General features: G+C 42.6%; 1 protein-coding gene across 1 annotated transcript; it reads left to right on the top strand.

The window, feature by feature from the left end:
- The first annotated feature begins 2 nt into the window (after positions 1-2).
- Positions 3-26,224, top strand: polr3e (RNA polymerase III subunit E). The gene is made up of 21 exons (XM_003229225.4): positions 3-137; positions 3,283-3,364; positions 3,937-3,987; positions 4,098-4,175; positions 4,954-5,069; positions 5,358-5,440; positions 5,746-5,853; positions 6,871-6,920; positions 7,705-7,824; positions 8,469-8,554; positions 8,909-8,953; positions 9,448-9,539; positions 11,532-11,652; positions 17,216-17,297; positions 17,428-17,487; positions 18,005-18,162; positions 19,089-19,153; positions 21,779-22,260; positions 23,124-23,201; positions 24,509-24,634; positions 25,787-26,224. The coding sequence occupies exons 2-21, from the start codon at positions 3,329-3,331 to the stop codon at positions 25,850-25,852; spliced, it is 2,103 nt and encodes a 700-aa protein (XP_003229273.1). The 5' UTR covers positions 3-137; positions 3,283-3,328; the 3' UTR covers positions 25,853-26,224.
- Positions 26,225-26,572: the final 348 nt, after the last annotated feature.

Raw genomic sequence — 26,572 nt, 5'->3', positions numbered from 1 at the left:
ACACACACCGGAGAGCATTGTGGGTAAGAGGAAGGCGGTCCTCGGCCTCCCACGTGGCCGCCGGCTGAGGGAAACCAACATGGCGGCTGCTGCTGCTGCTGGCTGAGCCTCAGCTCTCCTCCCCATCGGAGCCTCAGGTAAGGGAAAAGGGGGTCTTTCTTTCGCCTCTGCAGGTCATGGGCTGGGGAGGGGGCTTTGCAAGGCCATCAACACTGCATTTTCCTCTCAGTCCCAAGCCTGCCTCTCATAAAGGGATTCTTAGGAAACCATGAGGAAAAATATCCCTCCAGCCTCTCCCTTTTGCATGTCAGCAGGTTAAGGCAGGCATGGATAAACTTGGGCCCTGCCTTCAGGTGTTTTGAACAACTCCCACAATTCCTCACAGCCTTAGCCCCTTCCTTTTCCCCCTCAGCCGCTTAAGGGCCTGAGGCTGTGAGGAATTGTGGGAGTTGGAGTCCAAAACACCTGGAGGCAGGGCCCAAGTTTACCCATGCCTGGGTTAAGGCGTTGGGAATACATGGACCCTCAAGGTGTTTTGGACTCCCAACTCCCACAATTCATATCAGGCATGGGCAAATTTGGGCCCTCCAGGTGTTTTGGACTCCAAATCCCACAATTCATATCAGGCATGGGCAAATTTGGGCCCTCCAGGAGTTTTGGACTCCAAATCCCACAATTCCTGTGGGCCTGTGGTTCTTGAGCTGTGGGTCCCCAGATGTTTGGGCCTTTAACTCCCAGAAATCCTAACAGCTGGTATACTGGCAGGGATTTCTGGGAGTTGTAGGCCAAAACACCTGGGGACCCACAGGTTGAGAACCACTGCAGTAGAGTATTAGGAATTGTGGGGGCCCAGGTCTGTCCATGCCTGTTGTTGACACACCCGCTGCCTCCTCTTCTCCTTGTATAAGTTACATCACAATCACCCCCCTTAGTAATGTGTGTCTAAAATAATAATGATTATTATGTTTATTTATGCCCCGGTTTTTCTCTCTCCAAATGAGATTCCAATGAGTAATATAGCACATTCAGCTACTGTATAATCATACAAATAACAGGAAAAACAATAATAAATTAAAAACAATATCATTAAAACCAGGGTTAAAGCCATGTCCATATTACATTCCTATTTCATAAGGTCTATTTTGAAGCAGATAGATAAGGGATTTTATATGGCAGTGTAGATGGGACCCCAAACTTCACAGTCCCAGGATCCTGTAGCATTCATTCTGTTACCTAATCTTCACATTGAAACAGGGCACTTAGGCCACTTCTACACTGCCATGCAAAACTCAGATTATCTGCTTTGTACTGGATTATATTGTAGTGTGGACTCAGGGCCCTTCCAGACAGGCCCTATATCCTAGGAACTGATCCCATGTTTTCTGTTTATACCAGATTATCTGGCAGTGCACTCATATAAACCATTTTAAAGTCGGAAACCTGGGATCAGATCTTGGGATATAGGGCTTGTCTGGAAGGGCCCTCAAATAATACTGTTCAAAACAGATAATGTGGATTATCTGCTTTGATAATCTAAATTATATGGCAATGTAGAAGGGGCCAAAGTGGCCAAAACAACCCTATATAAATGTTGACATCAAATTGAATATTGGTGTTATTAAGAATGGACAGTTAAAATATTTCAAAATATATCCCGCTCACAGCAGACTCAGAACTCCTTTAGACTCCTTCCTGAGGAGTCAGAAATAACATTTAGACAGGGGAGATCCAGTTATAGCGCCATCAGGGAGGGAATGGTTTAGGCCAGGACTAAAATATATGCTTTCCTCATCTCTGCTGGTCTTGCTTCCCCATTGCATCAGTTTGTTTTGTCTAGGAAGCTTAGTCACTCCCAGGAACTTGAGATAAAATGAGCAAAATCTAATGCTTCTTCTGTAGAGGAAATGTTGCTACCATAGTAAAATAGAAAGATTCTCGCTTCCCGATGACAACATGTTTTGGATAGGGAATATTGCTAACATTGCTTGATCATGAGTCGGTGGAGATAGTTTGATCGAATGAGTGTTGAGTTGTTATTGGTGTGTGTGTGTGTGTATATGCAAATACCTACAGTAGGTTTAGTTACTGTAACCAGAACTCTCCAGCAAAATCATTACTCTAAATAAAAATACATTTATAATACAGTAAAACTATGTTACAATAGAATCATAGAGTTGGAAGAGACCACATTGGCCATCCAGTCCAACCCGTTTCTGCCATAAAGCACATACAGAGCACCCCTGACAGATGGCCACCCAACTTCTGTTTAAAAGCCTCCAAAGAAGGAGCCACCCCAAGGCAGAGAGTTCCACTGTTAAGTTTGTATTTATTTGTCATCATTTTGCTTTTAATCCCTGTATGTAATATTAATATCAAATCATTACAGAGTTTATGGTTTAGTATTCGTCCTTTTAAAAAATGTCAAGCAATTAGAAAATAAACATAGCATCTCCTAAACCCAGTGGTGGTTAACTGAGAGTCTATGTGTGTGTGTTTATATGAGATCAATAAATGGGTTTTGTATCGGCTGCAATCTTGGTGAAAAGGAGTGGCGTTGAGTTTGTCTTTGGGGCTTCTGTCCTCCTTGACTTTTGAGCAGGGAGTGGCTCAGTGGCAAAGGCCCAGCCTGTTCAGCCCTGGCAGGATTCATCCCTTTAATCAGCTATGAAGTTTACCATGACTCACTACCCAGGTAGCTTAGCTTGCTTTTGAATGATTTTTTTCTAATTGATTACATTAGCCATAATACAATATTGCAATCTAAATAAACCACTGGTGTTGGTAATTCTGTTAGTAAACATGTTTCTTGTGGTTGGTTCTGTGCCTTTATGCAAGCACTTTAATCTTCCAACCTTACCAATGATGTTTTTAATCATATGGAGATAAATATTACATTGGTCCCTTATATCCACTAAGGTTTGGTTCAGGTCTTTGAGAGTATGACTTGCCCAAGATGGCTTTCAATGGCCAAACAGATTCTCCAGCGTCATAGTCTGACACTCAACCCACTATGTGCATTTTCTCCACAATGATCTGCAGAAAGACTATATAGATTCCTTCTTGCTCTTCTTGTCTTCATGAATCAGAGGTTGAAGAAATATGGTAGAAAGGACAAGGAAAGGGATCCCTTGCATGCCTCTGCATCTTTTCCCCACTGAAGAAGTAAAGAGTAAACAATTGATGGGGTTGAATGAGTTTTTCAATTACCAGTTGCCAATTCTGTGTGTTTATTATGGAATGAGTAGTGATGACCTAACTGATCCTTGCTATGTTTTCTTTCAGCCAGCTCTAGGCAATACTCCAAGTCCATTTTTCTTTCGATGCTACTATGGCAAATGAAGAAGATGACCCAATTATACAGGAGGTAAATAAATAGGTCTTGTTTCTTTTTATCATCTTTTGTGTTAACGTTTGCACTGATCAAAGAATGTTCCCTGTCTTCTCTGGACTTGTCAGCCTGAATAGTTCAGAATGAAGGCAAATTGGGGTTTGATGATTAAGAGCAGTGTCTTACAATTGGGGCCGCTCTTACTTCAAGGGAAACAGGGGCAGCCTCCTCAGGCTGAGAACTTGTTGGCTGTTGTAATAATGGGCGCATCTGCACAATGTAACTAATGCAGTTTGGCACCACTTTAATGGATATGGGACCACAGGAGTTGTAGATTTTCAAATCTTCAGCTTTCTCTGGCAAATGGCTCTGCCCTTCCCACCCACCCCCCCACCCCTCCCAAAAAAAACCTTCATGTTGGCATAGGTGACAGTGGTGTCACAGCAGCAAATGCAGAATTGCAGCAAAAAGGGAAACAGCAAAAAAATTGTCCATCCAACTCTTACATTCATTGGGAGTAAATAAGGCCACTGTCTTTGATGGGGGAGACAAATATATGTTTTGTTCTACTACCAGTGGAATATGTCTATTTTGTTCCCTATTTCTAGATTGACGTGTACCTGGCCAAAAGTCTGTCCGAGAAACTCTATCTGTTCCAGGTATTTTTGAATTAACTTTGGGGCGGGGGAGTGGGGAAATGAAAGTGCATGTTTTAAAGCTATACTATTTTTAAAAAATGAATTAGTTCAGCAATTTTGTTCTTTTCTAGTATCCCATTCGTCCGGCATCGATGACATACGATGAAGTTACTCACTTGTCAGCCAAGATAAAACCGAAGCAGCAAAAGGTTGAGTGTAATTTTAAACCTCTTTTTTGGAGGTTTCTTTTCCCTCCAAATTACCATAAACTACTTAAAAAAATTAAGGTTTATTGGGGTGAAGGATCCCATCTAGGTATATTCCCTTCTTAGCCCATCTCGCTGCCTCTTGGTTGATGTGTTAAATATTAAAATATTCAGTTTTTATTTTCTGCTTTAGGGGTTGGGGGGAATTGATTTTGTTATTTGGGAGTTGTAGTTGCTGAGATTTATAGTTCACCTACAATCGAAGAGCATTCTGAACTCCACCAATGATGAAAATGAACCAAACTTGGTACACAGAACTCCCATGACCAACAGAAAATACTGGAAGGGTTTGGTGGGCATTGACCTTGGGTTTTGGAGTTATCGTTCACCTACATCCAGAGAGCACTATGGATTCAAAACAGTGATGGATCTGGACCAAACTTGGCACAAATACTCAATATGCGCAAATTTGAACACTGGTGGATTTCGGGGAAAATAGACCTTGGCATTTGGGAGTTGTAGTTGCTGGGATTTATAGTCCACCTACAATCAAAGAGCCGCTTGAACCCCACCAACAATAGTATTGGGCCAAACTTCCCACACAGAACCCACGACCAACCCCTTCCCCACGACCAACAGAAAATACTGGCCTTTGGCAACCACTCTGACACCTTCCTCACAGCCTCCCCCACCCCAGGGCTCCCGACCCTCAGGTTGAGAAACACCGTTGTAGATATTCCCTTGCATTTTAAGTGTTCCTTTGTCCTTATTCAACTACTAGGTTGAGCTGGAAATGGCTATTGACACCTTGAATCCCAATTACTGTCGCAGCAAAGGGGAACAAATTGCGCTCAACGTCGACGGCACCTGTACAGATGAAACAAACACGTATTCCTCGTAAGTGTGGCCACGGTTTAGGATCCAGGTGCTGTGTGTCAATGTATCCTAGAGGCGTGGTCTCAGATCCCTTTTTTGTCATTATGTTTGGACAGATGACGATGGGAGTTCCTCTCAGTCCTTTCATATAAAAGTCCTTAAGCTTTCAAGTGGTATACATTTTCATAATATTACTTGGATCACCCAGAGATCTAACCCTAACTCTAGAACTATCTTTTCTCTGATCCTGAGTGGTTGACATTTTTCTCTCAACTGGTCACAATCTAAGCAACTTTGTATATTTTGCAGGAAGTTGATGGACAAGCAAACTTTCTGCTCTTCGCAAACCACCAGTAACATTTCACGATACGCTGCTGCTATCTACAGGAAAGGTAACTTGAAATCTCAAGGTTTCCATCACCTTTTAAAAAGAAGAGTCATTGTTTTAAATTTTTATTTATTTTATTAAGTTGTTAAATGTTTTTTCTACCTTTCCACTGTAACAAAAGCGTCCAAGGCAGCTAGCAATATCACTAAACACCAAACTATTTGAAGTGGGGTTTCTTATTTCTTTTTTAGTATTATTTCTTGAAGTGGTATTTTTAAAGCTAAGAATTTTGGCCATAAAGTGAAAGACTATTAAAATACTACTATTATAATGTGATGAATGAATGAAAATATATTGTATTCCCTTCAGGTGAACTCCACCTTACACCACTGCATGGAATCTTGCAAATGAGGCCCAGTTTCACTTATTTGGACAAAGCAGATGCTAAATACCGGGAAAGAGAAGCTGCTAATGAACGTGAGTCACTTGATAGGGACTCCCTTGCGATGACACCAATAGTTGAAGTGGGCTTTCCATGTGAATTAAGAAAATTAATGCATGGTGAGGCTGTCAGTGTCAGATGGAGAGGAAATTTGTATTAACCAAGGTTATTTCTGAAATAATAATAATAATAATAATGCTTTGTATCTTGCCACCATCTCCCCGAAGGGACTCGGGGCAGCTCACATCCAGTCTTTAAGTTAATGAGAGCACAGGCATATTTTTCAGTTTCTCATCCTCTATAGGAAACTCTAAGTAGCATTCTTTTAATTCCTTTTAAACCCTTTTAAAATAAATTATATCTGTTTACATATCCATGATTTTAAAGAGCCATCTATTGTAAAAAAAATTCAGACAGGGAAATATTTCATGCTCTGATAACAACTGTCATGAGACAAGACTGCTGACAAAATTTTGTGCATTTTAATGAGAACGAAACATATTTTTTTCATCTCCATCCATCCCTTTCTTTATATCTTACCTTTTCTTCAAACTGTGGCTCAAGGCAGCTTACAAAATAGCGAAAGCGCCTCCCCTGAAGATCAGCAGTTTCATTTGAGGAGATAGACTTGTCAGATCAAAGCCATATTGAGTTTTATAGATTATGACCAACATTTTGAATTGTGCCCAGAAACAGAATGGGAGACGGTGGAACTACTGCAACAAGGGAGTCGTATGTTTCCTCCAGCCTCACTTTTGTCCAACCAAATGTGATAAATGTGCCATTTCCAGGTCCAGAAGCAGTTTGCTTCGGGAACAACAATGCCAGGAAGATAATTAATTTCTAAAAGCTTGATAGAAAATTAGAGGGTTTTTTAATCCCTAACTTCCATAATTCCTAAACCATAATGTTCTGGTCCTGTTTGTAGGCTTCCAAGATGCAAAACAGGACAAGATAGTTCCTTCAACAGCTCCAGAAAACGTAACAGTATTTTCCAGATCTTTGATCATCATATTACGTTCATTCTAATGGTCTTGTTTTTCTTGCCACAGCTGGCGATTCTTCTCAAGATGAAGCCGAAGAAGATGTCAAGCAGATTACGGTACGTAGAACCCCCTCTAACTATGTAAGAACTGTAAGTTTGGCTTCACTTTGTTACTGAGGAAGCTGTCTTATACAAAGACAAAAGATTCTAATCCAGTATTGTCAGTAGTGGAGCTTCAGCCAGGTATTGGACTGCAAGTCCAGTCAACTCCTTCCAGCACCACCAGTAGAGAGGAATGCTGGAATGCATGACTGTCATAACTGAAGATGCTGCAATTGAACTTGGGACCTTTTTAATGCAAGAATAGGAAAGAGTTATGGGAGAGACAGTGGACGGGATCATGCAAATTCCACACCAATGGAGAGAGTAACGAACACTGGGATGTCTGTTGTGGAAGAAACACATAAAATCTATGATAAAATTATCCCTGTATGAAAGCCTTGACTTGGGTGGTGGGCAGTATGGTATTTGTGGAGGACATTGACAGGGCTCTTGGACATGTTCATGGTGCTCTCTATAACCTGCAATGTCATTGGAGGGAGGGCCATTGGTGTCTCCTGAGTAGTGGGAGCTAGGGCTGTTTGTGGAAGTCGGAGCTTGTCTATGTAAGTGGACACCTCAGCCACACACCTACAGATTTTTATTATGTGTATGGAGCCCTCGGTGGTACAGTGGATTAAACCGCTGAGCTGCTGAATTTGCTGACAGAAAGGTCGGCGGTTCGAATCCGGGGAGTGGAGTGAGCTCCCACTGTCAGCTCCAGCTTCTGCCAACGTAGCAATTCGAAATCACTTGAAGTGATTTGGTCCTATCAGCTTGTAATGAGAATAACACTTTTCAGGTAAGGTTCTCCCGCCCGGAGTCAGAGCAGGCACGCCAGCGACGAGTTCAGTCTTACGAATTCTTGCAGAAAAGACAAGCTGAGGAGCATTGGGTCCACCTCCATTATTACGGTTTAAAGGTAAATGTTTGCATCTTTTGGCTGTAGGTGTGTCTGTGTGAATGAGTGAGTAAGAGAGGGGGGGATGTTTTATTTTATTTGTTCAGTGGTTGGTTGAATCCATAGATGCAGTGCCTATAAAACTACTTTTATATGGCGGTTTTTATTTAATTGCTACTTTATTGTTCTAAATGATGTTTTATTCTGTTTAAACCATTTGTTGATGATGCTTGTTTTGTTTTGTATGTATTTTATCCTGCTTTATTGTGGTTATTTGGCCCCACGTTAGCCACTCCGAGTCCCTGCGGGGAGATGGAGGCGGAGTATAAAAATTATTATTTTAATACTAGTTGTTTGTAGGAATGTAGACTGGTGCACAAAGGTTCTTTCATTTCCAGAGAATTGTCTCATCCATTAGGACAAGTAAATGATGTTTTTACAATAAAAATGCTAGGCATCTTTGTTTCTGAGCTTCTGAGTGCCTCTCTGATTGCAATGTGAAAAGAATTCCAGCTATTCTGTTTAACGCTGTACAGTACTTACATGGAGATTTAAGCACAGTGGGATCCAGATGGTTGTTTATGTGCAAACCAATTCAATGCCTAAAGATTGCTTGGAATCCCTATCCCATCATGAATCTTGGGCTTTCTCCCCATGTTTCTTAGGACAGCCGCTCGGAACATGAACGCCAGTATTTGTTTAGTCAAGGTCATGGCATAGCTGGAAATACCGAATTAATTAAATCCCCAAGGTAAAAAAAACATTTTTAATTCCTTGGATTATTTGTGGGGAACTGTTCTCACTTCAGGGGAAACCTATATTCTAATTGTAGCAGCAGCCTTTAAAATGAGAGTTTTAAAGGTCGACAGTTCAAATCCGGGGGGCAGGGTGAGCTCCCATCTGTCAGCTCCAGCTTCCCATGCAGGGGCATGAGAGAAGCCTCCCACAGGATGGTAAAACATCTGGGCATCCCCTAGGCAGTGTCCTTGCAGGCAGCCAGTTCTCTCACACCAGGAGCAACTTGCAGTTTCTCAAGAAGCCTTTTGTTGTCTGATAGTTCCCTGAATGGCAGTGTTGTAAGGATGTGTTCTTTGTCTTTCTACAGTGAATACCTGATGATGCTAGTACCGCCAAGTGTGGAAGAGGAGAAGTAAGTGGATCGGGATGAAAAGGCTTAGATTTTGGATTTACTCAAGTACCATATGAAACTAATGTTCACCTTTTTTGGCTAAATTACCTTCCCAAAACCACATGAGATTTGTGTAATACAATAATCTTAGTGCTGAGTCAAAGCAAAAGGGGAATCTGCTTCAGGAGCACTTGGAGCTCCTGTTTAAGGGACATCACCTCTAATTTAATGGTCAGGGCTCAATGCACGACACTTGAGTAAATATGGTATTTCTTCAACCAGCATGTCTCTGTCTAGCACATCTGAAAAACCAGATAATTTCTGGCAATCTGTAGATCATGATGTCCAAATAATTTTGTATAAGGGAGGCCCAACCTTTATTTGCAAATGTAGTTATGCCGTCTCCTCCTGCTTCGCTTCCAGGGCTGTCCTGCAGAGAAACCAATGTGTTGGGGTGTGTGAGTGTTTTTGTTTTGTTTTTTTGGTTGTCTTAATGCGTTTCCCTTTGCCTGCAGGGACAAACCTGTGGCTCCTAGCAACGTCCTCTCCATGGCTCAGCTGAGAACTCTGCCCCTTGCTGATCAAATCAAGATCTTAATGAAAAATGGTATGTTGTTATGGCATTTATCCCACTTGTCAATGCTCCTAAAAACTAAGCTCTTTGAAGTATGAGTATTTATTGTGACAGTCTCTGTAGTCAGCTTCCTAAGAAGACAATCTAAAAACGTAAAGATTGATGCATATCATCAAATCAGTCCTAGCAGTTTTCATTCCCATGCAGAACAGGTCTTTGGTAAAGCTAATGGGCCTTAATTCCAAGACTGCGACATCTAAAGAAACTTCTGTTATTACAGGGAAAGCTCAAGTCCATCCTCCCAATACTAGTATGAGAATTACAGCTAAATTCAGAGTTACCAGGGAAACCTGATGAGAAATGCAGATACAGTAGAGTCTCACTTATCCAAGCCTCAGGATTATCCAAGCCATTTTTGTAGTCAGTGTTTTCAATATACAGTAGAGTCTCACTTATCCAACATAAACGGGCCGGCAGAATGTTGGATAAGTGAATATGTTGGATAATAAGGAGGCATTAAGGAAAAGCCTATTAAACATCAAATTAGGTTATGATTTTACAAATGAAGCACCAAAACATCATGTTAGACAACAAATTTAGCAGAAAAAGTAGTTCAGTGTGCAGTAATGCTATGTAGTAATTACTGTATTTATGAATTTAGCACCAAAATATCAGGATATATTGGAAACATTGACTACAAAAATGTGTTGGATAATCCAGAACGTTGGATAAGCAAGTGTTGGATAAGTGAGACTCTACTGTAATATATTTTGGGGTTTTTTTTTCTCCCTGTGTCAGGAGCAACCGGAGTTGCTTCTGGAGTGAGAGAATTGGCCGTCTGCAAGGACGTTGCCCAGGGGACACCCGGATGTTTTGATGTTTCACCATCCTTGTGGGAGGCTTCTCTCATGTCCCCGCATGGAGCTGGAGCTGATAGAGGGAGCTCATCCACGCTCTCCCCAGGGGGGATTCGAACCTGGCAGCTTTCAGGTCAGCAACCCAACCTTCAAGTCACTTAGTCCACTACGCCATCTGGGGGGGGGGGGGGGGGAGGGGGAATAAATAATATTTTGGTGCTAAATTTGTAAATACAGTAATTACAACATAACATTACTGCATATTGAACTACTTTTTCTGTCAAATTTGTTGTATAACATGAAGTTTTGGTGCTTAATTTGTAAAATCACAACCTAATTTGATGTTTAATAGGCTTTTCCTTAATCCCTCCTTATTATTCAAGATATTCGCTTATCCAAGCTTCTGCCAGCCCGTTTAGCTTGGATAAGTGAGACTCTACTGTAGTCGCGGTTGGTGGGGACAAGAGAGAGGGCCTTCTCCGTCGTGGCCCCCCGGCTTTGGAACTTGCTCCCTAGAGAGATCAGACAGGCCCCTACCCTCCTCTCCTTCCGGAAGAGCCTAAAAACCTGGCTCTTCCAAAAGGCCTTTGATGTTTAATTGTTGTGGGTTTGATTTATCTACCCATTCTAAAATAGCTCCATTGTTGATGCGTTGCCATTATTACATTGCACTTTATTGTCCATTTTAGCTGTGAAACTACCTCTCTCCATTTCGGAATATTCTGCACTTTGGCCTAGATCTATGAATTAGTCTCCTGTTTTTAACATTTTATGCTGCATGTTGATTTTAATGACTGTTTTATTGATGCTGATGTTTTTATTGTTGGGATAATTGTGTTATTGTTTTGTTATTGTTATTATATTGTATCGGGCAAGGCCCCATGTAAGCCGCCCCGAGTCCCTTCGAGGAGATGGGGCGGGGTATAAAAATAAAGTTATTATTATTATTATCACCTTCTCTGATAATGAAGATGCCCTTAGTCTTCCAACCCTGAAAGCCCCAGCTCCATTATATTGTTCTCCAGATGTGTTGGATTACAACTCCCATTTTCCCAGCCAACTTGGCTGTGGCTTATTTGGGTTTTAGTCTAACACGTCAAGAAGGAGGCAGAGTTACATAATTTCCAGAATCTCTAAAGCATTCTGTTTTGTTTGTCTTCACCTTCAGTGAAAGTCATTGCGTTTGCAAACCTGATGAGCCTCTTGGCTTCTGGGACGGATCCCACAGCAGCCTTGCGTTGCATCCAGCAGGTGGCGCTGTTGGTGCAGGGAAACTGGGTGGTGAAAAGGTAAAGGTCCCTTTTGTTCCAGTGCCTCTCATTATGAAATAAGCTCTATTGTTCTTTTTTTTGCTTTGGGGGGGGGGGGGTAGCAGAGCCAAATTGAATGCCAAATTATTAACATGCATTAGCTGGCTCTGATTGTTTCCTGTCTGGAATTCCCCTGTTTTTGGACAGTAAATAAAGAACAACACCCAGGAAACAGGGAAAGTCCAGACATAAAACAATCAGGGCCAGCTAACACCTCCCAACAAAGGATTCCCCCAGGCATGAAGCAGCTAGGCTTTGGGCTGGGATATATGGCAGTGTGGACTCAGATAACCCAGGTCAAAGCAAATACTGTGGGGTTTTCTGTCTTGATATTCTAGGCTATATGGCTGTGTGGAAGGGCCCTCAGTTAGCTAAGCAAGGGGCAGAGGGGCCTTATCATAGAATCATAGAATAGTAGAGTTGGAAGAGACCACATGGGCCATCTAGTCGAACCCCCTGCTAAGAAGCAGGAAATCGCATTCAAAGCACCCCCGACAGATGGCCATCCAGCCTCTGCTTAAAAGCCTCCAAGGAAGGAGCCTCCACCACGGCCCCGGGGAGAGAGTTCCACTGTCAAACAGCTCTCACAGTGAGGAAGTTCTTCCTGATGTTCAGGTGGAATCTCCTTTCCTGTAGTTTGAAGCCATTGTTCCGTGTCCTAGTCTGCAGGGCAGCAGAAAACAAGCTTGCTCCCTCCTCCCTATGACTTCCCCTCACGTATTTGTACATGGCTATCATGTCTCCTCTCAGCCTTCTCTTCTGCAGGCTAAACATGCCCAGCTCTTTAAGCCGCTCCTCATAGGGCTTGTTCTCCAGACCCTTAATCATTTTAGTCGCCCTCCTCTGGACGCTTTCCAGCTTGTCAACATCTCCCTTCAACTGTGGTGCCCAAAATTGGACGCAGTATTCCAGGTGTGGTCTGACCAAGGCAGAATAGAGGGGGAGCATAACTTCCCTGGATCTAGACGCTATTCCCCTATTGATGCAGGCCAGAATCCCGTTGGCTTTTTTAGCAGCCGCATCACATTGTTGGCTCATGTTTAACTTGTTGTCCACGAGGACTCCAAGGTCTTTTTCGCACACACTGCTGTCAAGCCAGGCGTCCCCCATTCTGTATCTTTGATTTCCATTTTTTCTGCCGAAGTGAAGTATCTTGCATTTGTCCCTGTTGAACTTCATTTTGTTAGTTTTGGCCCATCTCTCTAGTCTGTCAAGATCGTTTTGAATTCTGCTCCTGTCTTCTGGAGTGTTAGCTATCCCTCCCAGTTTTGTGTCATCTGCAAACTTGATGATCGTGCCTTCTAACCCTTCGTCTAAGTCGTTAATAAAGATGTTGAACAGAACCGGGCCCAGGACGGAGCCCTGCGGCACTCCACTTGTCACTTCTTTCCATGATGAAGACGACGCATTGGTGAGCACCCTTTGGGTTCGTTCGCTTAGCCAATTACAGATCCACCTAACCGTAGTTTTGTCTAGCCCACATTTTACTAGTTTGTTTGCCAGAAGGTCGTGGGGGACTTTGTCGAAGGCCTTACTGAAATCCAGGTAGGCTACATCCACAGCATTCCCTGTATCGACCCAACTCGTAACTCTATCGAAAAAAGAGATCAGATTAGTCTGGCATGACTTGTTTTTGGTAAATCCGTGTTGACTATTAGCAATGACCGCATTTGTTTCTAAGTGTTCGCAGACCACTTCCTTAATGATCTTTTCCAGAATTTTGCCTGGTATTGATGTGAGGCTGACCGGACGGTAATTGTTTGGGTCGTTCTTTTTTCCCTTCTTGAAGATAGGGACCACATTCGCCCTCCTCCAATCTGCTGGGACTTCTCCCGTTCTCCAAGAACTCTCGAAGATAATTGCCAGTGGTTCTGAAATAACTTCCGCTAGTTCCTTCAGTACTCTTGGGTGTAGCTGATCTGGCCCTGGGGACTTGAATTCGTTTAGAGAGGCCAAGTGTTCCTGGACAACTTGTTTCCCTATTTGGGGTTGGATTTCCCCCAATCCTTCGTCCATTCCGTGTTGCTGAGGTTGAAGATGGCTTTCTTTTTCTGAGAAGACCGAGGCAAAGAAGGCATTAAGTAGTTCTGCCTTTTCCCTGTCCCCTGTCGCCATCACCCCATCTTCTCCTTGCAATGGCCCTATCGCCTCCTTTTTCTTCCTTTTTCTACCAACGTAAGCAAAAAAGCCTTTTTTGTTGTTTTTTATGTCCCTGGCAAGCCTGAGCTCATTTTGCGCTTTAGCCTTGCGAACCTTTTCCCTACAGGTGTTGGCTATACGTTTGAATTCTTCTTTGGTGATTTCTCCCCTTTTCCACTTCTTGTGCATGTCACTTTTGAGCTTTAGCTCAGTTAGAAGTTCTTTGGACATCCATTCTGGCTTCTTTGCACTTGTCTTATTTTTCTTCTTTGTTGGCACTGTTTGCATTTGCGCCTTGAGTATTTCAATTTTGAAAAACTCCCATCCATCCTTAACTCCCTTGTTTTTTAATATCGGTGTCCATGGAATGCCGCTCAGTAATTCCTTCATTTTTTGGAAGTCAGCTCTCTTAAAGTCCAGAATGCGTGTTTGACTTGTCTTAGTTTCAGCATTCCTTTGTATTGCAAACTGCAGGAGCATATGGTCACTTGCCCCTAAGGATCCAACCACTTCAACTGTATTGATCAGGTCTTCCACTTTGTTAAGATTAGATCAAGAGTTGCTGATCCCCTTGTTGCCTCTTCTACCTTCTGGACCATAAAATTATCTGCAAGGCAAGTGAGGAATTTGTTGGACTTTGTACTCTTGGCTGAGTTTGTTTTCCAGCAGATATCGGGATAATTGAAATCGCCCATGACTACTATATCTCTTCTTTGTGCCTGTTTGGTCAGCTGTTGACAGAAGGCTTCATCAAGTCCTTCATCCTGACTCGGAGGTCTGTAGTAGACACCCACGACAAGATCTTTTTGAGTCCCGGTTCCCTTGATTCTTATCCAGATGCTTTCAAGCTGGTTTCCCGGATTACAGTCTTGCATTTCTTCTGCAACGTAAATGTTTTTGACATATAAAGCTACTCCCCCTCCTCTGCCCTTTGTTCTATTTCTGTGAAAGAGGTTATAGCCCTCAATGGTTAAATTCCAGTGATGGGAGTCATCCCACCAGGTTTCAGTGATGCCTATGACATCGTATGTGTGGTGCTGTGCTAGGAGTTGGAGTTCGTCTTGCTTATTTCCCATGCTCTGAGCATTAGTGTAAAGACATGTAAGCCCCTGTGACCTCCCCTCGAACTGTTTATATGGGATTATTGTGCTCTCTGTACTTGGTCCTTGCTGTGTTTGTGCAGCCCTCCGTTTAGCCTTTCGACGGTTTCCTGTGGTCGTGGGTAATATAGTGTTCGCCAGGCTGTTGTTCCCCTCCCCCAGTGGATCTAGTTTAAAGTGCGCCTGATGAGGTTTGTGAGTCTGTGTGCAAAAAGATGTTTTCCTACTTGTGTGAGATGCACCCCATCGCTTGCTAGTAGTCCATCCTCTTGGAAGAGTAGACCATGGTCAAGGAAGCCAAAATGCTCCTCTTGACACCATTTTCTGAGCCAGTTATTGACCTGTACTATTTTTCCGGCCCTTGTAGAGCCGTGTCCTACAACAGGGAGGAGGGATGAAAAGATCACATGTACATTATACAGTTTTAGCTTTGTTCCCAGAGCTCGAAAATCATTTGTGATCTTTTGAAAAGTATGCCTAGCGGTGTCATTGGTACCTACATGAATCAACATAAGGTGGGGAGGGTGATGGGGCTTTAGGAGCCTGCTGAGCCTCTGAGTGATATGGTGTATTTTTGCCCCCGGGAGGCAGCATGTTTCTCGAGCCATCCCATCCGGTCTGGAAATGATGGCTTCCGTTCCTCTAAGGAGGGAGTCACCTACTACCAAGACCTGTTTCCTTTGAGGATTGACATGGTCCCTTTTGTGCAAGACAGTGTGTATGTCCCCTGAAGAGTGTTCCTGTTGAAGTGAATCATGTAGGTGTAAAGTGTTGTCCTCCTCCTCAACATCCCCAGTGCATTCATCAATGACAATCCATTGAGATACATCCGAGAGCCCATTACTCTCCCAAGGATGTTCCTGTTGCTGTATGATTGGGGATGGAGCATTTGCATGATTACATAAGTGTGACTGTGGTGATGCACTGTCCCCGTCAGGGCTATCCCCTGCGCATTGATCCAGGGTGGTCCACTGAGTGGTATCTAAGAAACTGTGGTCCTCCACAAGATGTGTTTCCTGATTGTATGTTAATGATGTAAGAATTTCAAATCTGTTGTGTAAATGCAGCTGAGCAGAGGAGTTCTGCGGAGGCTGCCTGGTCCTGCGTCTCCTTCTATGGGTGACCTCCTTCCAAGCCTGAGGGTTGTCTACCTTTGAGTTGATCTCCCCATAAGGTTCTTGATCATGGTCTTGGTGGTGTTGGTGTGATGCAGGCTGCTGATCTACAGCAGCGTGTTGTGCAGTGTCCAAGAAGAGCTCGAGTGCCTGAATGTCCTTAAGGGTCTTAATACGGTGCTCGAGCTGTTGGATCCTCTGCTCCATCAGAGTCATCTGTTTGCATTTGGAGCAGATGTAGTTGTCTAGTTTTTGTGTGAAAAAGCGGAACATGCCACAGCTGGTGCATGTGATGGGAATGTTTTGCTTTTGTTGCATCTCTTGGTGAGCGTGGTGGCCAAGTGGGATCTTTGTACAGTTAAGTAATATGCATGCACTTTATGTGCAAACTGCAACAAACCACCTCTTTGTGTATTTGTTTATGTTGCTTTGTTTCCTGTATGTACTGCAAAGGATAGTTAGTAAAGGTGCCTTTTTCACTGGCTAATAAAGCTTTCCCAGAAACTCAATTAACAGGGGACAATGCCTGCTGTCAATCAACTTAAGTACCTGGCTCTCTTTCAACACAACAGTCACACAACAGTTAGACTTTGACCACAGGAGCCAAGCCCACACTCAGTTTAAAATCTTAGCCAAATCTTAGCCAAATCCTACCTGAAGCCAGGGAGCAAAAATGTCCTCCTGCTGCCTCTGCTTCTGCGAGAACCAACTTATCATTGCTGGTAAACCCATTTTGTAGCTTTAAAAAAGGCTTTCTTAAACCCAATCCATGAATTCCAGGGCTTCTGGGCATAAAATAGTGGGTTTTATATGTTTTTCTGATATTGCTCAAAGCACATTTGAAATTTTGGAAAATATGAGCATCCAAAAAAACTTTCCATGCTTTGAGAAGTAGGTGTAGTGTTTAGGTTTTGAAACAATATAAAATAACGTTTTTGAAAGGTCTTTCTGAATTCCCCCCCCCCCCCCCCTCTTGAGTGCATTCTGTATCCCTGCCAGGCCTGACATGACCGGTTTTAATGTACTGTTTGCTTTGTGAAATCCCTTGGAGTGTAATGTATCAAGGGCTTTGGTCTTTTTTGAGAGACTCGAGCAGTTTGTAATCCAGGCTGAATGGGAAGGTGCCTGGAGCCATTGTATTAATCACACGAGGAGCTGCAACTCACAAGGCTTTATCTTCACAAACAGCGATGTCCTGTACCCAAAGGACACCTCCAGCCCACACAGCGGAGTCCCAGCAGAAGTTCTTTGCCGTGGAAGAGATTTTGTTGTGAGTATCAAAGACATCTATTATCCTGTCTCAATTAGTCTCCAATCACTATCATGTAAAAATGTCAAAGTTTTATGTGTGTGTGTGTGTGTGTGTGTGTATAATTTCAATTGTGATTATCTCTTCTCAGATGTGGAAGTTCACAAAAGACCGCTGGGTGGTCCGGAAAGAAGTTGCAACTGTAACAAAAGTGAGTTTCCTTTACAGTGAATTGAATGGGGTTCAGGCTTGATGTTCTACTCGACCGTCTGTCTCAAGACCCAGTCTTCAAAATATCCCAAAACCTTGTGGTTCACCCAAATGGGAATTTCCAGGAAAGACGTCTGATGAAGTCTATGTCTAGGCATCCTGCATAGAGTACCCCATTCTGATCTGAATCCATTTAAATTATGAAAAATTATGAGAAGGTCTGGTTGAGACTTCCATTGATCTACAAAGTGGCAACAGCCTTTTCCCCAGTTCAGGTTTCCATTTCTGATATTGGGGAGCTCACTTGGATGCAGGAAGTGAGAGAAATCTATTGCTCGGAAGATAAATGCAATCCTGAAAGTTATCATGGAGTTATACATCTATTTGGCTGGAGTTACACTTAAAATGTACCTGTTCCGACTTACATATAAATTCAACTTAAGACCAACCTACAGAACCTCTCCTGTTCATAACATGAGGACTGTCTGTATATACATAAATTCTTGGTTTTTTTCTAGCTTGGCCCAGAAGATGTGAAGGACTTCTTGGAGCACATGTCATTCCTGAGGATAAACAGAGGCTGGGAATTCAAGCTCCAGTATGACGAGGATTTTGTCAGAAAGCATCCGGACGTGGTCCAGAGGCAGCAGATGCTCTGGATGGGGATCCAGGCCAAGTAAATGGTTTGATTCACCTTTCCCAGGGAACGGGGTGAGAAGGGCATGCAGTGAAGAATAAAGAATGTGACGCTTGGCTGTGGCCCTAAATTGGCAGATTGATTTGAAGAGCCATTGGTTTGGCCAAACAGAGTACATCCTGAAAATGCCATTTAAATATCTATGGTGTCATGTAGACTTGGGTATTTTCCAGGGGTTCCGGGGACATTTTTCCCTGCGTTGGGACTCTGTCAGAGCCACACCAGTACTTTACAACAAAACTGGAAGTGACCAGAATGTTATGGTTGAGTTTCAGTCTTTAAATTGATTTTTGGCTAAAATAAAACATGGAAGGGTGTTTTTTTGGTGGAGGTTTCTGCCACTTAGAAACGGTTTTCCCATTTCAGGGAAGGGAGTCTTATCTTCCCCCATTTGGGAGCATTTATTTTGTCTTCTGGAGTCTTCAGTAATAACTGAAGAATCAGCTATGTGATTTCTATCCCTTGTATAATTTTAAGGGCGAGTGGCTTATATTTTCCAGAGTATCACCATAGTGTTTTGAATTAGATCAATTCACTGATTAGGCTGTTACATACATCCATACACACTATGTGTGTGTGTGTGTGTGCGTGCGTGTGTGTACTGTATGTATGAATGTGTCACCCTTATTAGTGAATTGATCTAATTCAAAACACTATGGTGATATTCTGGAAAATATATATAGTTTGTGTAGTCATCTGAGTGCTGGACTATGACTCTGGAGACCAAGGTTTGAATCCCTGCTCAGAAATCAATGAGGAGCTTTGGCCAAGTCCCACCCACTGAATCTCAGGAAGGCAAAAGCTCATCTGAACAAATCTGGCCAAGAAAACCCTGTGATAGGTTCACCTTAGGATTATCATGAATTGGAAACAACAAATAACGTATACTTTTGTCTTTTCTTCAGGTTAGAGAAGGTATACAACCTGGCAAAAGAACACATGGCGCCAAAGAAACAGGCTGCTCAAACTGGTAAAAAAAATCTCAATCTTCTTTTTAATGCTTTATTGCCTACTGCTTTTGCAGCCTTGCATTACGTCGACGTGGGTTTTATTTCTATATTTTAGTTCAAGACTCTGGTTTACAGGGATCCCTTGAGCCACGGTTTCTCTGATCAAACAGCAGAGGAAACTGTGGTCTAAGAAAGGAGTAGAGTTAAATGAGATTACAATAGAGATGGAGAGAAAGACTGACACAGTTCGTTGAACCAAAGTAGTTGTTGCATCCGAACCAGGAGGCATGTAGATCTTTTCCTGCTCAATTCTTATGTGCAAGAAGGAAACCAAAATTTGTCCCCCAACAGATTAGATTGTGAAAAGGTTCACACACATTTGGTGATTTTTCACATTTCTAGGACTCATGAAAACTTAATAACACTGTTTTTGTGCATTAAAAAGTGCAAAGCAGTATATTTTGTGCAATACTTTTTTTGCACAAATTTTTTTTTTGGTTCCCAAAATGTTGGCCAAAAAGGACTGGGAAAACTTGCAGTGGCTGATAGCTTTTTTCAACAAGCTGTCTCAACACATTGGCACACCCTTCCTGGGAGGTAAGAAGAAAATTCATGAATATTTTCCATGAAGTGAACCAAGCTTGTTTGAAATAATCATATCCGCTCTTTTTAAACTGGTTTAGCCACCAGTCTTTTGCCCCAAAGACTCTTGTGGCTCTTCCAGAGGAGGGAACAGGTGAGGTCTCCAAAGGCATTCTTCTTCCATCATAAAGCTTAGAGGAGAGATTTGGGAAGTAAAATAAAAAGAGAGCGAGTCTGAGACAGTTGAGTAAAGAATTCGCGTAAGTGAGCGTGGCAGTTTCAAATTCAACATTTGGCTTCTTTCCAGACTCTGGAAATGATAAGAGGAATTGACCCACGGAGAGCATGAATGGACCTTGCTTTTTCCCCCTCCCCTTTGCCCTTCCTGTTTTTCTTCCCAGCCAAGATCTGCTTGGAAGGATTACTATCTGGGCAGTCTGAAAGGCGATTAGCAGTCTTAGTGGCAGCCCTGATTTAAAGGAGTCTGTGTTACACAGATGTCCTGGGTGTTTATGCATCGAGGGCTTTGTTTTTCGGCTCCCTTGGGTTTGGGCCTTGACATTCCTCTGTGTTTGGAAGTTGTCGGGTAAAGCCGACAGGATCTGGACCTTGGTAGTTGCTTTTCAAAAGGCTTTTGTTACAGATTTCAAAACCCTCCCCAAGGAAATTAGTGAACATACACAGTCACCACTTTTTTGTTTTAAAGGGGTGGTTCCAGTTTTTTTCATTCCATTGCTTTCTCTTTCTGAAGGGGAGCAAGCAAAGGTTTTGCAGAATTCATACATTGCATACTGATGACACTGTGCAAATAAGTAATGATCAAAGTGGTGCTAATGGGGACAAAATGGCAGAATGCTTGAAAAAAAAACAACCAAATTACATTGTTTTTAAATTTACATTTAAAAAACAATAAAAGTCATTATGGCTAACTAGGGTTACTTATAATGTATTCATATACGTTCTGGCAGAAAAGGAAGCTGGATGAGAATCTTTGCTACAATCCTAGAGAATTTTTGTAGAGGCCCTTAATTACTGGATGCTTATGGAGGATTCACTGGTTATGGAAAGTGATGCAAATTGTGGGCCATCAAAACATGCAAATGACTTTAAGTGAATAGACATCCGCTTGTGTTGCTCTTTTTTCCCACCCCACCCAAAATGTATGAGATACTGGATTAGTACTGACTTTCTTGAAGAACACACCATCCTATTAATAAATAGGTAAATAAATAAATAGGCATCTCTGGCCCCCTGGGTCAAGATAGATTCAGGAGAAGTGTTCTTTAACAAGAAAAGTTGCTTTGTTCACTTCTTAAAATCCTCTCCCTGGGCCTAAAATGGTAGGAGGAGATAAAAATATGGCTGCATGGATACTGCCATATCTTTCCCACTCCTGTTAAAGTACACTTTCCATTCCTTCCCCTCATTTATACCATTTGAAGTGTCTCTCCATTGCATCAGGTGTCAACAGGGAATGGTCTCCTTGGGGCTTAACTGAGTACAGAGCCATTCCTTGAACTCCAGCTGTGTGTTAAGCTACCTTTATGCGCCTGTATTTTGCCAACAGGATTCTTGCTAGTTTCTGTAAACAGCACTTAGGCAAACCTTTATCATTCTGAAATGTTTTTTGTTTGTGTGTTTAGGAAGACCCTAAAAAACTGACTTTTCAAACAGGCTTTTGGGGAGTGAGTTTCCCATCTCCATGACAGACCTGTTTCTTTGACAATTTCCTCATTTGGTTGCACAAGTATTATTTATTATTATTATTATTCCCAAACTAGATCTATGCTGCCATACAATGCAGTTTCAGAATGCAGATTAACTGCATTGAGCTGTATTATATGGCAGTATAGACTCAAAAATTGCAGTTTAATGCAGTTAATTTGTATTCTAAAAGTGCATTATATGACAGTGTAGCTCCAGACCCAGAGGCTTCAGGATAGCTGCTATGAGCAAACCACCATTATGAGTGATGGTACACTTGAGTAAACAAAATTAATTCAGCTTAACATCTCAGGTTCTTTGCCCAAATTCATCCATACCTGTTCTCCTTTTATGTGCAGCTGCTCCGTTGCTGGTTTCCGGAGAACAGAGGGTCAACCTGGCCATCGCAAAAGTTAAGCAGAGCTACGGGCAACTGGAGCAAGACTTGCAGAAGCGGAAGGCCGAGAGCCAAGCCTTCTGTCAGATGGACGTTCTTGGGGTCCGCATAAAGGAGGAGCCCCTTAGCGATGAGGAGCCAATGGACACATCGGCCTGCGATGGCCTGAATAACGGACTGGCCAACGGTATCCATTTGGAAGAGAACTCAGTGGACTCCTTAAACGGCCATTTGCCAGTTCAGGAGAGGGTCACCCAAGAACTGAGAGCCTTTTTGGTGGCAACGTTTAGGAGACAGTATGTCTTAACCCTGAATGAGCTGAAGCGCTTGTTTAATCTCCACGTGGCCAGCCTTCCTCCTGGGAACCTCTTGTTTAGCGGCATTTCAGACAAAACGTTGCAGGACATGGTGTTGGACCTGGGCTGCAAGCAAATCATGGTGCCTGTAAGTGATCCTCTTATTTTAATCTTATTTTGCTACTAATTATTATGTGTTGCATTAGCAAATGAAGATTGGCATGCTGTGAGTTTGAGTTTGACAGCCCTGCCCTACAGTACATCTTCTGTGTTGTTGAAGGCTTTCATGGCCGGAATCACAGGGTTTGTTGTGTGTTTTCCGGGCTGTATGGCCATGTTCCAGAAGCATTCTCTCCTGACATTTTACTCACATCTATGGCAGGCATCCTCAGAGGTTGTGACGTCTATTGAAAACTAGGCAAGTGGGGTTTATACATCTGCCTAGTTTCCAACAGACCTCACAAGAAATTCCCAGAATAGCGTGGCCATTGATGATTTAGCCATTTAGGGCATTTTCTGGCAGAAATGTGTTTTTGGCAGATTTTGGAACTTCTTTGCAATTGGCAATTCCTCTTAGAGAAGGAAGCGCAGGTAGAATTATTGATCACCCTATGTCTTGAAACCCACAGAAGCAACTTTAGTGCCATCTCCTGTTTTCTTTATGCTAGTGGTTCTCAACCTCTGAGTCCCCAGGTCCTTTGGCCTACAACTCCCAGAAATCCCAGCCAGTTTACCAGCTGTTAGGATTTCTGGGAGCTGAAGGCCAAAACATCTGGGGACCCACAGGTTGAGAACCACTGCCTTATGCCCTTGAGATAAAATCAGGTGTTTTTTATAGATTGTTCTATCCCATTGTTAGTGCCTTTGATTGACACAGATTGTAAAACCTTATGTTCTCCCTTCTGCATGCAATGGACCAATGCAAAATCTTAATTGAATTAGCCTTTTTCCTGTGTTGTTTTTTTTAATGCCCTAAAGCCAATAATCCTAACTGGCACAACCTGTTTGTAGTTTCCTCCGCAGACGGCTGCATTACCGGATGAACAAAAGGTCTTTGCACTATGGGAAGTCGGTGACATGTTTGACCAGGTAAGCTCTGGCGGACTCCGTGCTTTGCAATGATCCCTCCAGCAAAGGACAAAAACCCATTTATTTCTTGAATGTAGATCCCACATTTCTCCCCAAATGGGATTCAGGGTGGCATTTTGCGCATTATTTGTCAGGTTAAGGGGCTTCAGCTCACTAGAAAGAGCCTGAGCCTGGAGAATTAAGTCCTTCTGGTCAGTGTTGGTTAACATCAATTTGTTGGGAATTATGGGGGGCAATTTTGTGAAGAATGTGCTGCAGATTGCCACCCCCAAAAAACAACAAACACTTCTAGCCCCCCCATCCCTCTGTTTTTCTTTAGAAGAGCAGGGAGATGGCCCAGGGAAAGGTTAATATCCTTGCGGTGTTTGTTTTGCAGTCTGTGCCCCTGTTCAAAAGATTCCACCTCATTTTCTCCCCCAATGAGAATTGGATTTTGAAAAATGTGGCATTATGTGGAAACAAGGATTGGTGAGAAAGGTTCAGTGGAAACCTCTGTTCCTCATGATAATAAATCTTCCAGGAGGGAATTTCCCTTCCAAGGGGTAGATTCCTCTCACTTCCTGTTGTCTCATCCCTGTTGTTAATTATGAGTCCGCTTGTAAGTTGGATGTTTGTAACCTGGAGATTGCTTATCATGCATATAGATCGTTTTATTTTAGATTGCTTTAATTGCTTTATATTACCAGTACATTTATTTCATATTTTATATTTTATTTATTATTTATTTGCCACCTTCCTCACACCATGGAACCCCCATGTTGCAGCACAACTGAATGCAATGTGGAAGTTCTCATTTTATCTAAACTATGACTACCAATTTTTATAGGAGCCGCAGTGGCACAAAGGGTTAAACCCTTCTGCTAGCTGAACTGCTAATCTGAAGGTTAAATTGCTGACCTGAAGGTTGCCAGTTCGAATCTGCGAGACAGAGCTCCCGTCTGTCAGCTCTAGCTTGCGGGGAAGCCTCCCAGCAACACATTCGGGCATCCCCTGGACAACGTCGTTGTAGATGGCCAATTCTCTCACACCAGAGGCGACTTGAAGTATGTTCTCAAGTCTTTTTGGCACGATAAAAAACCCCAAATTTTTATTAAACCAAGTTTGGAGTGTGTTGGGATCTTGGTTTACTCTGAAATTGGTAACCATACATTCCAAGTCCAGAGCACTATGGTTCGTTAGCGGCATCTTGGTTTAATACTAGGGCTGCATGCTTGATCTTAATACTGATTTTCTCGTTTGCCTCTGTCCATTTTTTAAATATATTAACCTGAAATTTCTTCTTTTTTCATTCTTTCTTGGTCTCAAAGCACAGGCAAATTTTGCTTGATATTTTTTCCAAAAACTACAGAGTGCGTAGAAATGTCATCCAAAATCGGCTTGCCCAGGAATATGGAGACGGCATCGATAAGCAGGAGGTGGATAAAGTCTTGAAGGTAACAATCAGCAAGCTAAGAGTTGCAACTCAATTGACCCTGCTTTCTATTTGCAACATGCATTAGGTGGAAAATAGGCAAAGAAGGTATCCTGCAGGGAAGAGCAGGAGATGCAACATAACGTAGCTGGATGTCGCTTTATATGGAGTCTGTTCATGGCTCTGCGTTACTCACTCCATGCTTCAGGCATCATTTATTTATTTATTTATTTATTTACAGTATTTATATTCCGCCCTCTCACCCCGAAGGGGACTCAGGGCGGATCACATTACACATATAAGGCAAACATTCAATGCCTTAACATAGAACAAAGACAAGACAAACACTGGGCTCCGAGCTGGCCTCGAACTTATGAATGATCAGAGTGATTCATTGCAGCTGGCTGCAGCTGGTTACTCAACAGCCTGCGCCCCGGTCCGGCTCGGCCCATCCCCATCATCCCCATCCTCTCCTTAATGATCTCTGGGATTGAACCTGTCATCGACTGCATGCAAAGTATGCAATTGCGCTCCAAGCATTCATCCCTGTGAATATTTAATTGACATAAAACAAACCACTGCTCTGCATGCAAGACATGGCCATCACTGCTCACACGTTTGTGTACATTCAGTTATAAATTGGGTGATATTGGCTGTAGTGCACTCAGTCGGATTTTCAGAGTTATTGTCAAAGGGCTGCTGTCCGTCTCCTTAATTGCGGTCATACTTTTACCTGCTGCATCAATATTTTGAAGCTTTTAATTAGATTCCCCTTTAAAAAGCATTTGTTTATCCCGCAGCAGCAGGATAATGGGGCCAGCTGGCAGGTGTTATTTCAAGCCTTCTCTGAAATCCCTAGGAGACCTTTGAAAGTCATTTTTCTTTAGACTGATCCTCCTCCCTCTGTGTGTTAAAAGGTATTCTTTTGTATTCTCACAAATCTGCGGAAAGTCCAGGTTGGGAGAAAGAACCCTTGTATGTTGGAGGCAAGTGTGAATGTTGCAAATGGCCAGCTTGATTAGCATTTAATGGCCTTGCAGATTCAAAACCTGGCTGCTTCTTGCCTGAGGGGAATCCTTTGTTGGGTGGTGTTAGCTGGCCCTGGTTGTTTCTTGTCTGGAATTCCCCTGTTTGATTATAAGAATGCTTCTAACCATATTTGCCTTTCTTCCAGGACTGTTGTGTAAGCCAGGGAGGCATGTGGTATCTTAAAGGGACAGTGCAACAGCCAGCGTCATGACAAAGGGGGGACTGTGCTTATCATCACATCAGGTTAATTCCCAAGACTAGAGAGAGACAAGAACGAAGCAGGCAAAAAAGCCACATCGAGGCTCTGATTCCCCTTTGTATGGGGCAGAACTGGTTTCGCTCTGGATGGAGGAAACGATGGACCTAGTGATATCTGTGTGGCATCTGAAATGCCAGCCTTGAACGCGAAGAGGAACTGCGGACCTACATGGCCTGTTAGAAGTGTTTGGAGTTCCTAATATATTTTGCTTCTCATTCTGATAACAGCAATGACAGAAACATACTGACCCACATGTTATAGGAGATCATGATCTAACATTTTATTTTGTAACTAACGCCAATAAATTGCAAGTTTACACTTCAATATCCAGATTTGGGGGTGGGAGTGGAGGGAAATATTCTAGTTTTGCTCCTTGCCATTTTAGAGGACAGGGAATACGTCCTCCTGACTTATTAAGGGCATTCTTAATTTGTAATATGAAAATTAATCAGGTGCAGAGACATCTATACACTCAAAGAGTTTTTAGGTTTTCCAGGGATGTTTTTTTTATATAATCAAATGCATCTGTCAACAGATGTATACTTTCCCATCCGGGATTATGTGCAACTTGCCATCACACTCGATAAATACTCATGCTATCAAAGTAACCAGACCTGAAACTGGAATGAAATGTATGTAGATTTTAAGCAAAAAAAATCTCTGAAGTTAAGA

This window comes from Anolis carolinensis, unplaced genomic scaffold (assembly GCF_035594765.1).
Source record: "Anolis carolinensis isolate JA03-04 unplaced genomic scaffold, rAnoCar3.1.pri scaffold_13, whole genome shotgun sequence".
NCBI classification, from domain to species: Eukaryota; Metazoa; Chordata; class Lepidosauria; order Squamata; family Dactyloidae; genus Anolis; species Anolis carolinensis.
Note: the sequence above shows the minus strand (reverse complement) of the source record. Positions and strands in the feature narration are given on the sequence as shown.